This window comes from Pseudorca crassidens, chromosome 17, assembly GCF_039906515.1.
Source record: "Pseudorca crassidens isolate mPseCra1 chromosome 17, mPseCra1.hap1, whole genome shotgun sequence".
NCBI lineage: Eukaryota > Metazoa > Chordata > Mammalia > Artiodactyla > Delphinidae > Pseudorca > Pseudorca crassidens.
In genome coordinates, this window is record NC_090312.1 from 81,646,210 (window position 1) to 81,664,819 (window position 18,610).

General features: G+C 41.2%; 1 protein-coding gene across 1 annotated transcript in view; it reads right to left on the reverse strand.

Annotated features, from left to right (window-relative positions):
- The window catches only part of LOC137210107 (uncharacterized), a 73,387-nt gene extending 55,889 nt beyond the window's left edge, over positions 1–17,498 (reverse strand). The window contains exon 1 of the mRNA XM_067711711.1: positions 17,390–17,498. Coding sequence (XP_067567812.1) covers positions 17,390–17,498 — 109 coding nt within the window. The remainder of the gene's footprint in view (positions 1–17,389) is intronic.
- Between the last annotated feature and the right edge of the window lie 1,112 nt (positions 17,499–18,610).

The window sequence follows — 18,610 nt, forward strand, 5'->3', positions numbered from 1 at the left end:
TTATTTAATAACTTAAATAAGTGAAATAAGTCATACAGAGAAAGACAAATACCATACAACATCACTTATATGTGGAATCTAAAACATAATACAAATGAATATATATGCAAGACAGGAGCAGACTCACAGACAGAAAACAAAGCAGTGGTTACCAAAGGGAGAGGGAAGGAGGAGGGACAGATTAGTGGTAAGGGATTAACAGATACACACTACCATATAGAAAGTACATAATCAACAAGGATATGTTGCATAGAACAGGGAATTATACCCATCATCTTATAATGACCTATGATGGAGTATAATCTGCAAAAATACTGAATTACTATGCTGTACACCTGAAACTAACACAATATTGTAAATCAACTATACTTCAATAAAAAATATTAAAAGAAAGTAAGGGATGCAGAAAAACATTAGTGTCTACACAGATTACCTGGGGATCCTGTTAAAATGCAGATTTTGATTCAGTCTGTCTGGTGTGGGACCCAAGAGCCTGGATGTCTCACAAGCTCCCAGGTGATGCCCATGCTGTTGGCCGAGGGTCCACAAGGCCCTAAACTCCTGGGAACTTTTGTACCCATCCCTAACCTCTGCAGTTGAGGTAGTAGCTTAGAGCTGGGTAAGTCCTGCTCTCACTTCACAGCCAATAGGAACATATGCTGGTGCCACTGGCCAGGAGAGAGTCCTCGGCAACTGTAATTGATACCCACCTCCCAGGGGCACTGCCCATCACACACATTCCCAGACAGTCTTCAAACCTCACGAGCCTTTTAAATAAGTAGAATTATTACCCACCTCCCCCTCTTTACTAGGAAGGAAATCCAAGATTAGTGAGAATAAGCAATCTGCTCAAGGTCACACAGAACTAATGAGTGTCCCATCTGGATTCGAAACTGGTCTCTATACCTCCAAGACCTCTGTTCTTAACCAATTGACTACATTCCCTATATGTCCATAGGATTTTTTTAATGTATATACATTGTCTCTTTTTGTCATCAGACTACCTTGGAATTTAGGGAAAAAACAGATATCATTTCCTCCATTCTATATGTAAATATAATCCTGGCCTGGAGAAAATAAGGGACACATTCAAGGTCACACAGTGAATACACAGAAAGCTAGGGCTCTGATCCAGCTCACCTGATCTGCAGTCAAATGCTGCAACTGGGATTCTCGACCTTGGCTGCACTTTACAATCATTTGGGAAGCTTCTAAACACCTCAGCGCCCAGGCTGCACCCTAGAATTGGAATGTCTGGAGGTAAAACAAGGAGGCTCTGGTGGTTTTTAAAGCTCCCCAGATGATTCCAATGTGTAATCAAGACTGAGAATCCATGCCATCCGCTCCAAGACAGGACCCTGGGTGAACCTTCCCAGGAAAACCTTGACAGGATTTACCGGCACATTAAATACATACACCACAAAGTACACTCTCGGTAATAGACTTTTGTGGGGTTGCCCAGGGATCTAGCCGTAACACATGCATATTGAATTCTAAACAATCATCTTCAAATAATCTTTTGAAATGCACGTGTTGTATAAGGTACGACTGCCTGTGAACTGGTCCAAAGTGCTCCTTCATGACTGCAGTCTTGACTGAAAACCCAATGGTTGCAAAAGAAGAATGCCAGGTTCAGGTCTGAAAATCTATAAACTACGTAAGTATTAGTGATGGCCATGTACTACAGCCTAAGCAGCCTTGGCTTCCTGGTGACTTGAGTTGACCCCAATCATTCCCTATTCTCTGTCTAGTCTTAGGACACAAAGGAACATTCCCCAGGGAGAAAAACTGCCCTGGACCAATGCACCACAGACCTGTTTAGCTTTCACCCCGTGGGAGTGCGGTGAATCAGCGAAGTGGAATGTACTTGTCCAAAGCCCTGAGGAACTGGGGGAAGCAACCAGCGATTCTCAAAATTCTCAAAACAATGCAGCTCAGTGTTCTCTGATGCTAAGGAGAGAGATATTCAAATGAGCATTGGCAGAACCTCAAAAAATAGCCTCTGAAGATGTCAAGAAAATGATTTCACACCCACACAGGTCAGCAGAGCAACATCTAAGAGTATATGCAAGCATATAAAAGAAGGGTTTTCATCATCAGAACAATCTCTAAATGGCTAATAATCTGGCTAAAATTTGAGTTGAGGTTGATAGTTTATGGGGAGAGTTTCAAACTAATGGCTTAACATGAGCTGTTTTTAAAGAAAGCAATTTTCTTCTACAACTTGGCTAATATAAGATATGTAGGGGAAAAAATGCTTCCTTTGATAATTACAATAGGCATTAGCATCATTCACGGGGATTCTAATGGACCGGAGATTTACTTTATATAGGACACACACACAATCACACCCTCTGTGTTACAGAAATTCCTTTGAAATGTTCATAAAACCAACAGGATGGTCAATGCTGCCCACCTGAAACGTATCTTCCTGTCTGGGAAGGAACAGCTGCTCTGGGCTGTCCTTGCTGAGAGGGATTGGTCCAGCGACACCCCGGTCTCCATACACCCAGAGTGGGACGCTGGCTCGAGTCCCTGTGTTTCCCGTCACACTAACACCTTCCATTCATCTTCCGACAGGGGAGTCTCACGGCTTTGGGAAGGTCTGATTTCTGCTATGGGGAAAAAGTAGCACATCAGATGTAACATCAGGCTGACAGTATCTTTTGTCACCTGGAGCCCAAGGACATCAACCCTGAGCGGGGAGGGCTGGGGTGGGACAGGGAGGCTCCAAGCTGCTACAACTCCCGGGCATTGATTTGTGCTTGTCTCCTCACAGCAGGGCTCTGGTCAGCTGAAGCTCAACTGCTTGAAGTAAATTAAATTAGAGCGTTAACCATCTGACGTGCCTAGCAATCTTTCACTTGTCCTCAACACAACACGGGTACGTGCTGGAATTTGCAGTTTTTTCATGAATCTGCCCACCTGGCTTACAGAGTTTTAGACAGAATGACTACAATATAAATTAACAAAAGAAAAGTGCAATTAAAACACATTTTCAAATGAGATGTAAGAATGACAAATGAAAGAGACAGAAAAGTTTTTGAACTGTTTCTGGAAAAAAAAGTACCCTATCAGAGAGAACAGTGAAAGGTTTTGGAGCCGAAGGTAGGATTGTCACAAATGCAAATGGTTTCCGAGGTGCTTTGAGCAGGCCAGGCTGCAGTGGCGGGAGGAACAGGTCCTGTCCGGTAGCGGCCTCAGCCGCCGGCAGTCACCAAACAGCCACTCCTCATCCACACGAGATGCTTAGGAAGCGAGGCCCCGGTTACACCTGGGTTACAACTGCTGCCCTCTTTGCACTCGCTTTAGCCTGTACGCGCATCTAAGGAGATCCTGGGTACCAAGCTACACTGCACTGGTGTCTGCATTGACCCAAGAATCTCACGTCAGCTCTTCACTGATACTTTCAGGTAGAAATATTGCAGACTTAGGAAATGAGACAGATTTCCTCAGGTCAAATGGCTAAAAGGAAGCCAAGACTCTTCCTTGAAACTACAGGCAACCCTAGGTAGCACCTAGGGTCTCACCAGTATAGCACCAACAAGGATGACAACAAACCCAGCAAATAACTAGCTATTTCCTGCTCTGATGAAGAAATGTTAAAATAAAAACTACACACACACACAAACTGTAAGCCCTAAGAAAGAACTGGCATTCATTTTTAATAGTTGCTCCTCCTTTACTATACTGGGTAATTTCTGTCATTATAACAGCCGGCATTTTTTTCCCTTCAATTATAATAATCACCATTTATCAAGCTCCTACTATATAGTAGGGTCTGTGATGAATACTTCATATTCATTTCTCACCCCATGAAGTCAGTCAAATTCTGATGTCCATTTTAAGATGAGAAAAAGAGGCAGAGGTTAACTAACATGCCCAAGTCATGCAATAAGGAAACGATGGGATGTCACACTCCGAAGCCTCAGTGCTTAAACAAGCCAGATGGGGCTGCTCCACTAGACGTGGGTTCCCCGGGACACGAGACCTTTCACCCTGTGCCGAGCACTGTCCTACACACTGAACGTGCAGCGTCACGTCAACCTTGCTCATCCCTCACACTATCCTAAGAGGCACGGAGCCCTATTAAACAGGTGGACAGGTCAGAACTCAGAGGTTGAATCGTCTGCCCAGAGCTACACAGGCAGCAACAAAGAACTCAGCGTGAACCCTAGGCAGACAAGCGTGAGCCCCATGCCATCCTGGATGAAGTATCAAAGGTAGCTGCCCTGGGAAAGATCACAAAAAATCGGTCCAACGAAACTTGCTGACACAATCTAACCCTCAACACCCAAATGCTGGCTGACTCTTCTCGCTATTTCTAGTCAAGCACCATCAGGAACCTTGCAAACCCACTTGGAACTTCTCCAGACCCAAGACAAGAGCGCGGTCAGATCTCTAGTGAGGAAAACTCCACAGCACGTTCGTGAGTGCCAGGGAGCAACCAGTGATCCAGGTCAGTAAGAGTTGCTGTAGGAGGCTAATCATTTAATCAGCATCTTAGTCATCAAAAAGGATTATTTTTACTGCATTCAAGAAAACTTTATGTAGTTCCTATTATTTTGCTGGGCACTGTGTGTGGTTCATGGCTCTCTAAATACTGACGACAGAGATTAAAATTTTGAAAAATAATGAAAATCTCAACCTGGAGATACACACTGCCTAGTGGGAAAGGCAGATGTACAGGTATTTGATTTCCAACAAGCAGACGCACTCATAGAAAACAAAAGAAATGCTATGAAGCTGAGATGTAGCAGAGAGCAGGGAGTGACTGACTGTGGAGGGGCGGGCAGGAGGGGCATCCCTGAGGGAATCACGTGCTGGATGTATGACGATGAATCAGAATTTTGCAGAAAGAAGGGAAGGGCATTCCAGGTGGAGGGACCAGCAGGCCCACACACACAAAGGCTTGAAGCAGCGGGCACGATGGGAGAACCACACGTGGTGACATGTGTTGACCATGACATCACACAGATGTCACGTGAGAAGAGGAGAGACAGTGAGGCGGCAGACGGCGCGGGCAGGTGGGGAGGGAGTCGGGACACAGTTGTGCGGGCACCATCTGCTAAAGTCTGGTGGTGAGGTGATTAGAGTATTAGAAACATCGGCCTGAAACGGGTAAGCTGTATGGAGCAGGGAGAGACCCGGGCAGGAAGGCCAGCGAACGAACGATGAACCGGGAACCGCAAACAGATGAACGAACGCTGGGGTGGGGTCCACAGACCGTGGTTACTTGGGTTTAGCTTTCCAGGTGTGCACACACAAGTGTGTGTGTCTGCATGTGTGTGTGCGCGTGTGTCTGAGCTCAGCTTGTTTGTGTGATTTAACCTGCAAACAAGTTGCTTGTCTCCAAAGCCTCTTCTTCCCGTTCTAGCATTTTCACAAACATAAAGCATTTGCATGAACATAGCGCATCTTCAGAGTGCACTCACCTTACAAAAATTGACGACTGAACGTGGTATAGCCTGTAATACAGAACAATGTATCAAAGTCTGTGCTGTTGTCAATCAAATATGAATTCAATTCAATGCCCTGATCTTTTGGAAATGAACCAAAGTCCATTAGTCTCAGACCATAAATTTATCCGTTTGAGAAACATAAAAGCACTTGATTTTGTCGACTGGAGATTTAAAATATTCTAAGCTGGAAGAACATTTGATGGGGACTCTGGATTAACTGACAGACCCCTTCAGGGTGTTTCTGAATAAAATCTATAGTTCTAAACAAACAAGATTAGGCAGATATTGGTAATTTTTGAAACTGAGCAATGGATACCTGAGGATTCATTATTCCATTCTCTCTACTTTTATTTATGTTTGAAATTTTCCATAATTAAAAATTTCTTTTAAAAAACAAGATTTCTTCCTTGAGCTCTACTTTCCCTAACAGAACCAGCAACATAATCCAACCTATAGCCCTCAGGAGAGCACTGCAAATTCAAGCACTGCACCTCTATTTACCGCTATAAAAGCACCGTTTACTGTATATGCGGTACTATAAGTTCTAAATCTTTGTCTCCCTTTGATGTAGATGAGAACAGTCCCATTTTTATTTCTTACTAAATGAGCATTTTGAATACAGAGGACAGGTTTATTTTATCTACAATACCTAATTCCCTGAACAGTGAATGAACACCTTGCCCTACCCTGAAAGTACACTGACAAACATAATCTCATTCTGCAGGAGGTGACAGCTGTCTCTGATGTCTTTGAAAGTATGAAATACGTCTTCTGAAGTATTTTTCAACTAACATGATTTTAATATGAATGGCTAATGTAACCCAAATCTATCTAGCACAACAGCTAAATTGCAAACGCAAGAGGAAGGTATTCTTTTGAGAAACAAATTTTAACTATGGTTTGGTAGAGGTAGAAAGAAGACAACTGAAGAGAGTCATGATCTAATTAATCAGCAATGAATGAGAGTCTTCTAGGTAATGTTCATATGGGAAGAGGTGTTTTCTCCACTTAAGTCATGGATGCTTATAAAAATCATTTCTACTGCAACCAGAGAAGGCAAAGTTTAAACAAGTCATGGGCATTTCGTAGATGGCATTTGTATTAGGAGAGCTTTATCATCTGGATTTTCAGGATTTCATGTCCAAATCCAAAGTCTGTGCCATGTCAGCATTTAGAATAGCTTCATAGGGGCTTCCCTGGTGGTGCAGTGGTTAAGAATCTGCCTGCCAATGCAGAGGACGCCAGTTAGAGCCCTGGTCCAGGAAGAGCTCACAAGCCTAGGAGCAACTAAGCCCATGCACCACAACTACTGAGCCTGCGCTCTAGAGCCCGTGAACCACAACTACTGAGCCCGCGTGCCACAACTACTGAAGCCCGCATGCCTAGAGCCTGTGCTCCGCAACAAGAGAAGCCCCCGCAATGAGAAGCCTGCACACCGCAACGAAGAGTAGCCCCTGCTCGCTGCAACTAGAGAAAGCCCACGCGCAGCAACTGAGACCCAACTCAGCCAAAAAAAAAAAAAAAAAAAAAAAAAGCTTCATAAATTAAGCTCACTCTTCATTTCTACTGTATTGCCATCAACTATAATACAGAACTTATGTCTTTGCACAATGAATTAATGACAAATTTTATTTTGTGTCTAGCTTGCCTTAGATATTTTTCTTCATCTCATTTATCTATTTTTAACTGTGTATTTCTGTGTAAAGGTTCAATGCTTATCTGGATCACTAGACTGAACTTCTAGAGGTCAGATGTTGTACCCATCACTATACTGCCTTATATCTGACATTTAGTAGGCATGCAACACATATTTGATGATTTATTAAATGAAAGAATGATTTGTACAGGTCTATATTTATCATGAAGCCTAATTTTATCATTTTTGAAAATGATTTGGTCTGCCTTGCCTCAGTATAAAACTTACACTTTCCAATACTTGCAAATTTAACAATGGCATCACATAAGGGATTATTATCCAAAATATATAAAGAACAACTCAATAACAAAAAACAAATAATTCAATTTTTAAAAGGACAGGAACTAAAGTGACATTTTCCAAAGAAGACAACCAAAAGGCCCACAGGCACTTGAAAAGATGTTCAGCATCACTAATCAGCAGCAGATTGCAAAACAAAACCACAATGAGATGTCACCTCACACCTGTCAGAATGGCTGTTATCAAAAAGACAAGAGATAACAAGTGTTGGTGAGGATGTAGCGAAAAGGGAACACTTGAGGAGGGACCTTCAAGATGGCAGAGGAGTAAGACGTAGAGATCACCTTCCTCCCCAAAAATACAACAGAGATACATCTACCTGTGGAACAACCCCTACAGAACACCTACTGAACACTGGCAGAAGACCTCACACCTCCCAAAAGGCAAGAACCTCTTTGCGTACCTGGGAAGGGCAAAAGAAAAAAGAAAAAACAGAGACAAAAATAGGGATGGGACCTGCCCCTCGGGAAAGGAGCTGTGAAGGGGGAAAGGTTTCCACACATTAGGAAGCCCCTTCACTGGCGGAGGTGGGGGTTGGGTGGGGGGAAGCTTCGGAGCCATGAAGGAGAGCACAGCCACAGGGGTGCGGAGGGCAAAGCGGGGAGATTCCCACACAGAGGATCAGTGCCGACCGGCACTCATCAGCCCGAGAAGCTTGTCTGCTCACCTGCCACGACAGGTGGGGGCTGGGAGCTGAGGCTCAGGCTTCGGAGGTCAGAACCCAGGGAGAGGACTGGGGTTGGCTGTGTGACCACAGCCTGAAGGGGGCTAGTGCGCCACAGCTAGCCAGGAGGGAGTCCGGGAAAAGGTCTGGAGCTGCCGAAGAGGCAAGAGACCATTGTTTTGGGGTGCGTGAGGAGAGGAGATTCAGAGCACTGCATAAACGAGTTCCACAGACAGGCGCGAGCAACAGCTGTCAGCGCAGATGACAGACACGGGCATGAAATGCTAAGGCTGCTGCTGCAGCCACCAAGAAGCCTGTGTGCAAGCACAGGTCACTGTCCACACCTCCCCTCCCAGGAGCCTGTGCAGCCCGCCACTGCCAGGGTCCTGTGATCCAGGGACAACTTCCCTGGGAGAATACAGGGTGCGCCTCAGGCTGGTGAAACGTCACGCTGGCCTCTGCCGCTGCAGGCTCACCCCACATTCCGTACCCCTCCCTCCCCCTGGCCTGAGTGAGCCAGAGCCCCTGAATCAGCTGCTCCTTTAACCCCGTCCTGCCTGAGTGATGAACAGATGCCCTCAGCAACCTACAGGCAGCAGCGGGGCCAAACCCAAAGCTGAACCCCAGGAGCTGTGCAAACAAAGAAGAGAAAGGGAAATCTCTCCCAGCAGCCTCAGGAGCAGCGGATTAAATCGCCACACTCAACTTCATGTACCTGCATCTGTGGAATACCTGAATAGACAACGAAGCACCCCAAACTGAGGCAGTGGACTTTGGGGGCAACTGTAGACTTGGGGTTTGCTTTCTGCATCTAATGTGTTTCTGGTTTTATGTTTACCTTAGTTTAGTATTTACAGCTTCTTATCATTGGTAGATATGTGTACTGATTTGGTTGCTCTCTTCCTTTTTTTTCACATATACATTCTTTTACTTTTTCTGTTTTTGTCAGTGTGTATGTGTATGTTTCTTTGTGTGATTTCGTCTGTATAGCTTTGCTTTTACCATTTGTCCTAGGGTTCTGTCTGTCCGTTTTGGGGTTTTTTTTTTTTTTTTAGTATAATTTTTAGCGATTGTTATCATTGGTGGATTTGTTTTCTGGTTTGGTCACTCTCATGTTTCTTTCTTTTTTTTATTACTTTTTTATTTTAATAACTTTATTTATTTTATTTATTTATTTTTTGGTCTTTCTTTCTTTCATTTTTTTTCTCCCCTTTCTTCTGAGCCATGTGGCTGACAGGGTCCCAGTGCTCCAGCTGGGCGTCAGGCCTGAGCCTCTGAGGTGGGAGAGCCGAGTTTACGACATTGGTCCATCAGAGACCTCCCAGCTCCACGTAATATCAAACAGTGAAAGCTCTCCCAGAGATCTCCATCTCAATGCTAAGACCCAGCTCCACTCAACGACCAACAAGCTACAGTGCTGGACACCCTATGCCAGACAACTAGCAAGACAGGAACACAACCCCAGCCATTAGCAGAGGGGCTGCCTAAAATCATAATAAGATCACAGACACCCCAAAACACATCACCGAATGGGGTCCAGCCCACCAGAAAAACAAGATCCAGGCTCATCCACCAGAACACAGGCACCAGTCCCCTCCATCAGGAAGCCTACAAAACCCACTGAACCAATCTTAGCCACTGGGGGTAGACACCAAAAAGAACAGGAACTATGAACCTGCAGCCTGCAAAAAGGAGACCCCAAACACAGTAAGTTAAGCAAAATGAGAAGACAGAGAAATATGCAGCAGATGAAGGAGCAAGGTAAAAACCCACCAGACCAAACAAATGAAGAGGAAATGGGCAGGCTACCTGAAAAAGAATTCAGAGTAATGATAGTAAAGATGATCCAAAATCTTGGAAAAAGAATGGAGAAAATATAAGAAAAGTTTAACAAGAACCTAGAAGAACTAAAGAGCAAACAAACAATGAGGAACAACACAATAAGTGAAATTAAAAATTCTCTAGAAGGAATTAATAGCAGAATAACTGAGGCCGAAGAACAGATAAGTGACCTGGAAGATAAAATAGTGGAAATAACTACCACAGAGCAGAATAAAGAAAAAAGAATGAAAAGAGTTGAGGACAGTCTCAGAGACCTCTGGACAACACTAAATGCACCAACATTCGAATTATAGAGGTCCTAGAAGAAGAAGAGAAAAAGTAAGGGACTGAGAAAATATTTGAAGTGATTATAGTTGAAAACTTCCCTAATATGGGAAAGGAAATAGTCAATCAAGTCGAGGAAGGACAGAGAGTCCTATACAGGATCAATCCAAGGAGAAACACACCAAGACACATAATAAATAAAATATAAAAAAATAAATACAAAGAAAAATATTAAAAGCAGCAAGGCAAAAGCAACAAATAACATACAAGGGAATCCCCATAAGGTTAACAGCTGATCATTCAGCAGAAACTCTGCAAGCCAGAAGGGAGCGGCAGGACATATTTAAAATGATGAAAGGGGAAAACCTACAACCAAGATTACTCTACCCAGTAAGATTCAATGGAGAAATTAAAACCTTTACAGACAAGCAAAAGCTAAGAGAATTCAGCACCACCAAAGAAGCTTTACAACAAATGCTAAAGGAACTTCTCTAGGCAGGAAACACAAGAGAATGAAAAGACTTCCAATAACAAACCCAAAACAATTAAGAAAATGGTAATAGGAACATACATATCAATAACTACCTTAAATGTAAATGGATTAAATGTTCCAACCAAAAGACACAGACTGGCTGAATGGATACAAAAACAAGACACATATATATGCTGTGTACAAGAGACCCACTTCAGACCTAGGGACACATACAGACTGAAAGTGAGGGGATGGAAAAAGATACTCCATGTAAATGGAAATCAAAAGAAAGGCTGAGTAGCAATTCTCATATCAAACAAAACAGACTTTAAAATAAAGACATTACAAGAGACAAAGAAGGACACTACATAATGATCAACGGATCTATCCAAGAAGAAGATATAACAATTGTAAATATTTATGCATCAACACAGGAGCACCTCAATACATAAGGCAAATGCTAACAGCCATAAAAGGGGAATACAACAGTAACACAATAATAGAAGGGAACTTTAACACCCTACTTTCACCAATGGACAGCTCATCCAAAATGAAAATAAATAAGGAAACACAAGCTTTAAAGCATACATTAAACAAATGGACTTAATTGATATTTATAGGACATTCCATCCAAAAACAACAGAATATACTTTCTTCTCAAGTGCTCATGGAACATTCTCCAGGATAGATCATATGCTGGGTCACCAATCAAGCCTTGGTAAATTTAAGAAAATTGAAATCGTATCAAGTATCTTTTCTGACCACAATGCTACGAGACTAGATATCAATTACAGGAAAAAAATCTGTAAAAAATACAGACACAGGGAGGCTAAACAATACACTACTAAATAACCAAGAGATCACTGAAGAAATCAAAAAGGAAATCAAAAAATACCTAGAAACAAATGATAATGAAAACACAACGACCCAAAACCTATGGGATGCAACAAAAGCAGTTCTAAGAGGGAAGTTTATAGCAATACAATCCTACCTCAAGAAACAAGAAACATTACAAATAAACAACCTAACCTTACACCTAAAGCAAATAGAGAAAGAAGAACAAAACATACCCCAAAGTAAGCAGAAGGAAAGAAATCATAAAGATCAGATCAGAAGTAAATGAAAAAGAAATGAAGGAAACAACAGCCAAGATCAATAAAACTAAAAGCTGGTTCTTTGAGAAAATAAACAAAATTGATAAACCATTAGCCAGACTCATCAAGAAAAAAAGGGAGAAGACTCAAATCAATAAATTTAGAAATGAAAAAGACATAACAACTGACACTGCAGAAATACAAAGGATCATGAGAGATTGCTACCAGCAACTGTATGCCACTAAAATGGACAACCTGGAAGAAATGGACAAATTCTTAGAAAAGTGCAACCTTCTGAGACTGAACCAGGAAGAAACAGAAAATATAAACAGACCAATTAGAAGCACTGAAATTGAAGCTGTGATTAAAAACCTTCCAACAGGGCTTGGCTGGTGGCGCAGTGGTTGAGAGTCCGCCTGCCGATGCAGGGGACACGGGTTTGTGCCCCGGTCCGGGAAGATCCCACATGCCACAGAGCGGCTAGGCCCGTGAGCCATGGCCGCTGAGCCTGTGCTTCCAGAGCCTGTGCTCCACAACGGGAGAGGCCACAACAGTGAGAGGCCCACGTACCGCAAAAAAAAAAAAAAAAAAAAAACCTTCCAACAAACAAAAGCCCAGGATCAGATGGTTTCACAGGTGAATTCAAGCATTTACAGAAGAGCTAACACCTATCCTTCTCAAACTCTTCCAAAATACAGCAGAGGGGGAACACTCCCAACTCATTTCATAAGGCCACCATCACCCTGATACCAAAACCAGACACAGATGTCATTGAAAAAGAAAACTACCGGACAATATCACTGATGAGCATAGATGCAAAAATTCTCAACAAAATACTAGCACACAGAATCCAACAGCATATTAAAAGGATCATACACCATGATCAAGTGGGGTTTATCCCAGGAATGCAAGGATTTTTCAATATACGCAAATCAATCAATATTAATTAATTAATACACCATATTAACCAATTGAAGGAGAAAAAACATATGATCATCTCAATAGATGCAGAGAAAGCTTTTGACAAAATTTAACACACTTTTATGATAAAAAACCCTCTAGAAAGTGGGCATAGAGTGAACCTACCTCAACATAATAAAGGCCATATATGACAAACCCACAGCCACATCATTCTCAATGGTGAAAAACTGAAACCATTTCCACTAAGATCAGGAACAAGACAAGGTTGCCCAGTCTCACCACTATTATTCAACATAGTTTTGGAAGTTTTAGTCACAGCAATCAGAGAAGAAAAAGAAATAAAAGGAATCCTAATCAGAAAAGAAGAAGTAAAACTGTCACCGTTTACAGGTGACATGATACTATACATGATTCTGCCAGAAAACTACTAGAGCTAATCAATGAATTTGGAAAAGTAGAAGGATACAAAGTTAATGCACAGAAACCTCTTGCATTCCTATACACTAATGATGAAAAATCTGAAAGAGAAATTAAGGAAACACTCCCATTTACCACTGCAACAAAAAGAATAAAATACTTACCTAAGGAATAAACCTACCTAAGGAGACAAAAGACCTGTATGCAGAAAACTATAAGACTCTGATGAAATAAATTAAAGATAATACAAACAGATGGAGAGATATACCATGTTCCTGGATTGGAAGAATCAACATTGTGAAAATGACTAGACTACCCAAAGGAATCTACAGATTCAATGCAATCCCTATCAAACTACCAATGGCATTTTTCACCGAACTAGAACAAAAAATTGCACAATTTGTGTGGAAACACAAAAGACCCCAAATAGCTAAAGCAATCTTGAGAAAGAAAAACGGAGCTGGAGGAATCAGGCTCCCGGACTTCAGATTATACTTCAAAGCTACAGTCATCAAGACAGTACAGTACTGGCACAAAAACAGAAATATAGATCAATGAAACAGGATAGAAAGCCCAGAGGTAAACCCATGCACATATGGTCACCTTATCTTTGATAAAGGAGGCAAGAATATACAATGGAGAAAAAACAGCCTCTTCAATAAGTGGTGCTGGGAAAACTGGACAGCTACATGTAAAAGAATGAAATTAGAATACGCCTTAACACCATACACAAAAATAAACTCAAAATTGATTAAAGACCTAAATGTAAGGCCAGACACTATAAAACTCTTAGAGAAAAACATAGGCAGAACAGTCTATGACATAAACACAGCAAGATCCTTTTTGACCCACCTCCTAGAGAAATGGAAATAAAAACAAAAATAAACAAATGGGATCTAATGAAACTTAAAAGCTTTTGCACAGCAAAGGAAACCATAAACAAGACCAAAAGACAACCCTCAGAAGGGGAGAACATATTTGCAAATGAAGCAACTGACAGAGGATTAATCTCCACAATATACAAGCAGCTCATGCAGCTCAATATCAAAAAAACAAACTACCCAATCCAAAAATGGGCAGATGCCCTAAATAGACATTTCTCCAAAGAAGATACACAGATTGCCAACAAACACATGAAATGATGCTCAACATCACTAATCATTAGAGAAATGCAAATCAAAACTATAATGAGGTATCTCCTCACACCAGTCAGAATGGCCATTATCAAAAAATCTACAAACAATAAATGCTGGAGAGGGTGTGGAGAAAAGGAAACCCTCTTGCACTGTTGGTGGGAATGTAAATTGATACAGCCACTATGGAGAACAGTATGGAGGTTCCTTAAAAAACTAAAAATAGAACTACCATATGACCCAGCAATCCCACTACTGGGCATATACCCTGAGAAAACCATTATTCAAACAGAGTCATGTACCACAATGTTCACTGCAGCTCTATTACAATAACCAGGACATGGAAGCAACCTAAGTGTCCATTGACAGATGAATGGATAAAGAAGATATGGCTCATATATACAATGGAATATTTCTCAGCCATAAAAAGAAACGAAATTGAGTTATTTGTAGTGAGGTGGATGGACCTGGAGTCTGTCATACAGAGTGAAGTAAGTCAGAAAGAGCAAAACAAATACTGTATGCTAACACATACATATGGAATCTAAAAAAAAAAAAAAAAAAGGTTCTGAAGAACCTAGGGGCAGGAAAGGAATAAGATGCATATGTAGAGAATGGACTTGAGGACATGGGGAGGGGGAAGGGTAAGCTGGGACGAAGTGAGAGAGTGGCATGGACGTATATACACTACCAAATGTAAAACAGATAGCTAGTGGGAAGCAGCCGCATAGCACAGGGAGACCAGCTTGGTGCTTTGTGACCACCTAGTGGGGTGGGATAGGGAAGGTGGGAGGGAGACGCAAGAGGGAGGGGATATGGTTATATATGTATACGTATAGCTGATTCACTTTTTTATACAGCAGAAGCTTTACACCATTGTAAAGCAATTATACTCCAATAAAGATGTTAAAAAAAAAAAGAAAAGGGAACACTTGTGCACTGTTGGTGGGAATGTAAATTGGTGCAGTAACTATAGAAAACACTATGGAGGTTTCTCAAGAAGTTAAAAATAGAACTGCCATGCAATCCAGCAATTCCCCTTCTGGTTATTTACCCAGTGGAAATGAAAACAGGACGTCACAGAGATATATGTACTCCCATGTTTACTGCAGCATTATTCAAAATACCCAAGATGTGGAAACAATCTAAGTGCCCCTAAACAGATGAACAGAGAGCAAAAACATATACAATACATAAATAATAATGTATATAAAATATTACTCAGCCACGAGCAAAAAGGAAGTCCTGCCATCTGCAGCAGCACGATGGACCTTGAGGACACTGTGCTGAGTGAGGTGAGTCAGACGGAGACACATAGGGTGGCGCTTACATGTGGAAGCTGAAAGAGCCGAGCCCGTGAAATCAGAAAGTAAAATGGTGGCCACCAAGGACAGGGGTTGGGAGGAGGGGGATAATAAGAGGAATATTTAAGGTACAAACTTGCAAATAAGACCTGGAGATCTCGTGTACATTATTGTGATTATAGACAACGATATTTTATTATAAACATCAAATTTACTGAGAGACTAGATCTTAGTTATTCCCATCACAGAGAAGACGTAAATAAACGACACTGTAGAGGTGTTAGGTAATGCTACAATGGCAATCATATTGCAATGTATAAATGTATCAAATCAACATGTTGTACACCTTAAACTTAAAAAAAAATTTAACAATGGTAACGTTTTTAAATGCTTCTGCCAGAAAAAATCTGCATAAAATATATAAAAGATTTTCTGTTAAGCATTTTGCTACTCATAAAAAAAATATTCCTAGAAATTTCAGTTAGCATGCTATTTTCAACCAAGGAAAATTATACTTAAGGTGGTTTTCCCAGATTTAGTTGCCCTTACTTCCTGACACAAGATTAAATTCTCCTTCTGTGAAAAATTTAACTAAGTACATGTTTCTTATGCAGTGTGATTTGTCACATTGCTCCATGGATTCATGCCACAATATAGAAATATAAAACTGGGCCTTGGGACTTCCCTGGTGGCGCAGTGGTTAAGAATCCACCTGCCAATGCAGGGGACACGGGTTCGAGCCCTGGTCCAGGAAGATCCCACATGCCGCGCAGCAACTAAGCCCATGTGCCACAACTACTGAGCCTGTGCTCTAGAGCCCATGAGCCACAACTACTGAGCCCACGTGCCACAACTACTGAAGCCCGGCACGCCTGGAGCCCGTGCTCCACAACAAGACAAGCCACCGCAATGAGAAGCCCACGCACTGCAACAAAGAGTAGGCCCCGCTCACCACAGCTAGAGAAAGCCCTCGTGCAGCTATGAAGACCCAACGCAGCCAAAAATAAATAAGTAAATAAAACTGGGCCTAGTCCAATGCAACAAAAATCAAAAGGCTAACTTCCCTTCCCTCTGGTTGATGTGACCGTAACCCTGGTTGTCAGCAAGAGACATCTATTTTCTGTTACTATCTGAGAGAAAAGAGAGCACACCCAGTAACTAATTTTCAAAAAACACTTTTTTTAAAGATAACATTATATCTGTCTCTCAAGATAGGTTTAAAAAAAAAAATGGTTCAGAGACAGCGGTCACGATTTCATTTTGCCGAAAGATGACTAGACTCTGATGCACAGAACCTGTCAGATAGCATTCATTTTACTTCTCAGTCAGATGGAATTTAATACATTTAAGAGCAAGAAAAATAATCAAACATACTAAGAGACGGACTAAAGATTCAGACCTCTGCGGCCTAGAGTACTTTCTTCATGCCTCAGTTTCTATATCAGGGAAATGGAGGAGGTTATTTTTGTTATTGCTTAGATTTTGGTGAGAATTTGTTGTTATTCATAAAACATATTCATAAAATATTTTTAAGTGACAGTCCCATATGATGTTACAATTTAATACTACCTTCCTTTCAAGTATTGCTCTAGAGTGGACACTGAATTCAAGAGAAAGAAATAAGCACATTTTAAAATATGCATATTCTTTGCAATATAAAACCAAAGCATGAAAAAGCAAGGTAACATCTTAAAAGCAAGTTCATGTGGTATAATGTCACCTATATTATTATAAAAATAATTCGGTGTTCTCCCTGAGGTGGCCACAAAAAAAGCAGTGCAGACAGACAAACAAAAAGAAGAAAAACAGCTGTTTCTCACTTGCAGCTGAAGAAAGAAAAGCTCCTCTGGCCTCAGGTTCTGGTGGCATTTCTTGCTGGTTTATCAACTCAAGGATCTTTTCCTCCTCTTGGCCGGGTGTTGCAGACATACCCGCTGGCTTTTCTCTGCCAACTGAAATTAAGATTTTCAAAGATTCTACCCTCTCAAAACCACTTGTTTCTTCTCAGAAAACTCACCATACGTTCAGCTCTGCAAGTTTAAGTTTGGCTATTGTTTCCACCTCAATGCATAGTCAAATCTCTTTACTCTGTATTACATAGTGACCAGAAAATGATTTTTTATAGCAGCAGGTTGCACATGAGTGGTATTCCTATTCAATCTATTCACTGCTTTGTAAATCCAAGCAATAATTTAACGCCACAGTATGAATCAGATGACTTATTCAAGATGTTTTTCTTATAGGTTCTAAATTGGAATTCCTTTGATAATGGACATTGCTTTCATCAAAAGGGAAAACTGACAAACACGTCATTCAAACAATACTTCATGTGACTCTACTGAAATGTGAGAATGAAAGAAGTATACATATAAGTGAAGAAAGCATTAGCTATTTTCCTGCCTTTTATTTAGAAGCGAGCTGTTTCGGTGTCTTGTTCAAGAAAAGATGCCTCCAACCTAGCTGAATCATGAGTCCAGTTTCATAGTAGATGCTCACGAGCACTATGTGTATTTAGGATTTCAAAGTTCAAGCTGTCTGTGTTTCATTTTTAATGATCAGACATAGTACAGTCATTATTTAATGGTAGTAATTCATACTATGATTGTCAGATTTTAGAGGCCTCATCAGTGACGAAAAACTATATAGATGTCTGATTGTACGTAATAACAATAGCAGCCACTTCTTAATACCACAATGCAGTCAATAATTTAAGATGAGTCATAAAATATATGTTGGCGTGAAAAGGCATAACAGCCTCATAGGTATGGCTAATGGGAATCAGCAGCACTTAACCATGTAGAATGCTGGCAGAGACCATACAATACTAGTGTCTGAAGGACTGTGCATGACCACATTGTCATTTATATCCTGCACGTATTGTATCACTTCAGACAATAATAAGCTTTTAAACATCAAACCCTATAAGACAGAAGTTTTTCCATGTGGTTTATTTATAATGCAAGACATAGACACTGGAGATTAATGCTAATAAAGGAACTTTAAAATATTACAAGGAAGATCAGAAATAACTAGAAATATGT